Source organism: Chionomys nivalis, chromosome X, assembly GCF_950005125.1.
Source record: "Chionomys nivalis chromosome X, mChiNiv1.1, whole genome shotgun sequence".
NCBI classification, from domain to species: Eukaryota; Metazoa; Chordata; class Mammalia; order Rodentia; family Cricetidae; genus Chionomys; species Chionomys nivalis.
The window spans coordinates 34,363,544-34,368,361 of NC_080112.1; the positions used below are offsets into that span (position 1 = coordinate 34,363,544).

The following is a 4,818-nucleotide window of genomic DNA, read 5'->3' on the forward strand; positions in this document are numbered from 1 at the left end:
GGAACCAAAATGCTCTCTCACCTATAAAAGGATCCCAGACAGAAGGTTTTCTTCTGGTCAATACTTCTGCTTAGCCATTTACACAATAGACATCTTTCCATCGTGGGTTAAACAGTAGCTTTTGCTTTGGAAGGTGACTGGGCATGATTTTCCTCTAAGCTCTGACAACCTACTCTCCTTCTGTACTCAAGTGAATAGTATAGTCCCTCTTGAGCTCTTCTTTTGTTCTCCTTCCCATTTCTTACAGGGCTGCTCTGTCTTTGGACAAGGGATTTTAGAAGACACTTTAAAATAAACATGCTTAAAGCTAAAACAAGGGCTAACCCTGCCTCCAGTGCCAGTGTTTCAGTGAACCTAAACATCACAGGACAATTTGCTAACACAATAAATGCCGCACTACACATTATCATCCCCATAGCATTTATCATGCTGAAACCAAGAACCTGGGTGTCTATTGATATGGGAAGGAATGTATTGAACTGTAAATGTTTTTGTTTTGGGTTTTTTTTTTTTTACTCTTTGTCACTTATCACCCAGATCCCAAATAAATATTTAGAGATTTATGCCTACTTATGAATGTCTGGCCTTAGCTTGACTTATTTCTAGCCAGCTTTTCTAACTTAAATTATCTGTTTTCTCTTGTGTTTTTTTTTTCCTTTCTTTATTCTATATATCTTTCTTTCTTACTCCGAGGCTGGTTATGTGGATGGCCCCTGGGGTCCTCTTCTCCTCTTCTCCCTCCTTGCTCTCTACTCTAGAGTTCTCTTACTATTTATTCTCTCTGCATGCCAGCCCTGCCTATTTTTCTCTTCTGCCTTGCTATTGGCCATTTCGCTCTTCATTAGACCAATCAGGTGTTTTAGGCAGGTGAAGTAACACATATTTACAGAGTTAAACAAATGCAACAATCTTTGCATCATTAAAACAAATATTCCACAGCATAAACAAATGTAACACATCTTAAAATGATTTTCCACAACACTGAAGTTTTCTTTTGCATCTGTTCTCAGTATGTTTTTTGAATCTTGATGGTCAAACCATCCACAAATCTATCAGTGAAGCACTCCAATTGGAAATGAGTGGCTAATTTCTTCAGTTCTAAGTTAGCACTCAACTGATGTCATCTACAGGATAAAGAAAAAGATGTTACTCACTGTGGCTTCTGTTGATGAGCTGCTGAGCCCACAGGCTCAACAGTGTCAAATGTACCTAGAAATGGGCTTCCATCAAGGATGAAATAAATGACTTGCTAAAGTAAGCTGGAAATTGCTTAACCAAGAGAGAATGTGGGTAACCCAAGTTATGGGAGTGATTGCTTTGAAACTACTGAGAAGGGAATCCTCTTTTTAAGTTTGTCATTATCTTATTTTATGTGTATAAGTGTTTTGTATGTATATGTGTTTGTGCATCACATGCATGCCTAATGCCTGAGGAGGCCAAAAGAGTGAATAAGATCCCTTGGAACTGGACATACTGGCAGTTGTGAACCACCATGTACATTTTGGGTATTGAATCTAGGACCCTCTACAAGAGAAACAAGTGTTTTTAACTGCTGAGCCGTCTCACCAACTTTGAGAATCCTCTTTATATTGTTGCTTTGTGTGTGTATGTGTCTGAGTGAGTGTATATGTGTGTGTGCACACATGCACCTGTGACACACACACATGTATAATGGTTCTCCTATGCCTGTCAGAGGACAACTTATTCTTCCCTTCCACCATGTGTCCCAGGAAGGCTAATGCAGATCTTCAGCATTGGAGGCCTTCAGGTTGAAAGCTAGCACTTCTACCCATTGATCCATCTCTCTAGACTTGAAATCCTCTTTTGAAAGGAACCTCCTGGTCCACACGAGAATTAATTTCACTTAGTAAAACTGAGACAAGCATAACTCAATATACTGACACCTCCAAACAATAAGAGTCATTTTTTGTGGTTTAAAATACACCTAGCTTTGAAAATCACCTCCAAATTCTATCATCTTCTTTTTTGTTTTATATACATTTCTGTCTCTGATGGGAATGCTCTGAGTAAGATACCAGGCTAGCTTTAAAAATATGAGACACCCTCAAAAAATCCCTTCATGTACAGATTTAGCAAAATGTTTAGAGAATGGATTATTTTGTCCTTTTTATGTTCTTAAAAGCAGTACTTCTTGCCAGGCAGTGGTGGTGCATGCCTTTAATCCCAGGACTCAAGAGGCAGAGACAGGCAGATCTCTGTGAGATTGAGGCCAGCCTTGTCTACAAGAGCTAGTTCCAAGACAGGCTCCAAAGTTACAGAGAAATCCTGTCTTGAAAAACCAATAAATAAATAAATAAATAGTAGTATTTCTCTAGCTTTTTAAATATTAATTCCAGATCCCAGGCATATTTTATTTGTTATGGTGGTTAATCTTCTTTTTTTTTTTTTTTTTTTTTTTTTTTTTTTTGGTTTTTCGAGACAGGGTTTCTCTGTGGTTTTTTGGAGCCTGTCCTGGAACTAGCTCTTGTAGACCAGGCTGGTCTCGAACTCACAGAGATCCGCCTGCCTCTGCCTCCCAAGTGCTGGGATTAAAGGCGTGCGCCACCACCGCCCGGCTATGGTGGTTAATCTTGATTGTCAACTTGACTGTATTTAGAATTGCCTAGGAGACAACTTTCTGAGTCTGTCTATAAGTGTTTCTAGAAAGATTTAAATGAAGCAAGAAAACCATCCCTGAACATGAGTGTCACCAATCCATGGGCTGAGGTTCTAGACTTATTAAGAAGGAGAAAGGAGCAGAAAGTCAGGACTAATTTCTCTCTGCTTCCTGTTTGTAGACACATGTGTCCAGATACCTCATGTCCTTGCCACCATGACTGCCCCTCCAGAATGAAGCATACCCTCAAGCAGTGACCAGCATAAACCACTTCATCAAGTTGCTGTTCTCAGGTGTTTGACAGCAGGGATTTCTCAGGGAGAACACTTTGGAAGTGAACATACATTGCATTATTTATAATTATGTTCCTTGGATATTATCTGACATCTTCTATTATAAGAATTGACTACAACGAGCTAAGATACATTCTTCCATATTTGTTGATAAATATTTGCAATGGAGTGGTATTTAAAATTCTAATATATTTTCCTAAAATATTCCAATTGCCAAGTTATGTTTGAGATGCTGCAAGTGTATGTGAGTCAGAGTTTAATTAATAATTTTATGAATAATCATCATATAATTACCTAGATTTATCAGCACTTTAAGTTTAATGAAATTTTTTTGTGACAGAAGTTTTATATGAATATGGAAGTGGATATTTTTTCTTCTTTGATCAACTTGATTATTTGACACGGGATTCTCCGGTAATTTGAATGAGAATGGCCCCCATGAAAAAAGATATCACACAATATATTCTGATCATGGTTCCCTCCTCCCAGAGCCTTCCCATCTCTCCATGCACCCAGCTCCACACCCTTTATTTTTCTTTTTTTTTAAGAAAACAAACGAAAGAAAACAAACCAGAATAAGTAAAAAGAAAAATACAAGAAACACACACAGGAATCATAAAACCACAGAATCTGAAAGCATAATATACAAACAAAGCACTAGTAAAACAACAAAAAAAAAAGCCTAGACAGAGCAATATTGTAATGGTTGTTTTGTCTCTCTTTTTTTTTCCACATTGTTGATTTTTATTCGCATGGCATTTTCAACACAATTTACAGTATTGTTTCTATTTCCAGTCTGATTATACAAGTGCTAAATGACAGAAAAGTCTGAAATAAATACATTACAAAAGAGGCAAAGCTGTGAACTAAGTGGCATTCAGAAGGTCCTACAGGTGGGGGAAGGAGCTGAGAAGGAAGTGAGTAGGGTCACATGATAGGAGCTCCTGCTGGAGTGTTTCAGTCATCTTTGTCTTTTGCTCGGTGTTTGAGGATGCGCGTGAACTCTATGTATTTGAAATTGCCCTTCTTGTCAATAGGGGCCTCCCTGTAGAGCTCATCCACTTCCTCATCTGTGAAGTGGTCGCCCATGGTTGTCAGCAGCTCCCTCAGGTAGTCGTCCTGGATGGTGCCTGTTGCTTCCTCCTCAAAGCAAGCGAAGGCGTTTCTGATGACATCTTCAGGATCTGTGCCATTCAACTTCTCTCCAAACATGGTGAGGAGCATGGTGAAATTGATGGGGCCCGGGGCCTCATTCATCATGGAATCCAGGTAGGCGTTTGAATTCCTGCCTTGGAATATGATCAAAACATGTAAGCCAAACAAACCCTTTCCTTCCAAGCTACTTTTGATCATATTCTTTATTATATATAGTCTATTGATATGATCATCAATAGAAAGAAAAGTGTGCTACTATCTGTGGCTGATAGAATGAGGGATTGATTTACCAAAGACTAATTCAATCAAGGGTCAGTGTAAAGAGTTTGGGCTGTAGATCAGTTGGTAGAGTACTTGTCTACCATGTAGAAGGCCTTGAGTTCAATCCCTAGTACCTCGTAAACCAGGAATGGTGACTCATGTCTTTGATCCTGACACTAGGGAAGTAGAAATGGCAGGCTTGGGGGTTCAAGATTCTCCTGAATGAAGAGCAAAGCCAGCCTGGAATCCATGAGATCAGGTCTCCCTTTAAAAAAAGTCAGTGCCACCAGGTGGTGGCAACACACGCCTTTAATCCCAGCATTTGGGAGGCAGAGGCAGGCAGATCTCTATGTGTTCGAGGCCAGCCTGGTCTACAGACTGAGTTCCAGGACAGCCAGAGCAACTACACAGAGAAACGACTCTTAAAAAGAATAAAAAACAAAATCAAGAAAACCTCTTCATTTCTCCTTCTTTCCTGACTCTCCAACACCT

The 4,818-nt window shown here is 39.4% G+C and overlaps 1 protein-coding gene across 1 annotated transcript; it reads right to left on the reverse strand.

Annotated features, from left to right (window-relative positions):
- Nucleotides 1-3,867: 3,867 nt before the first annotated feature.
- On the reverse strand, nt 3,868-4,206 carry LOC130867987 (myosin regulatory light chain 12B-like). Its single transcript, XM_057760221.1, has one exon. It carries the CDS (start codon nt 4,168-4,170, stop codon nt 3,868-3,870), a length of 303 nt encoding a protein of 100 aa, XP_057616204.1. The 5' UTR covers nt 4,171-4,206.
- Between the last annotated feature and the right edge of the window lie 612 nt (nt 4,207-4,818).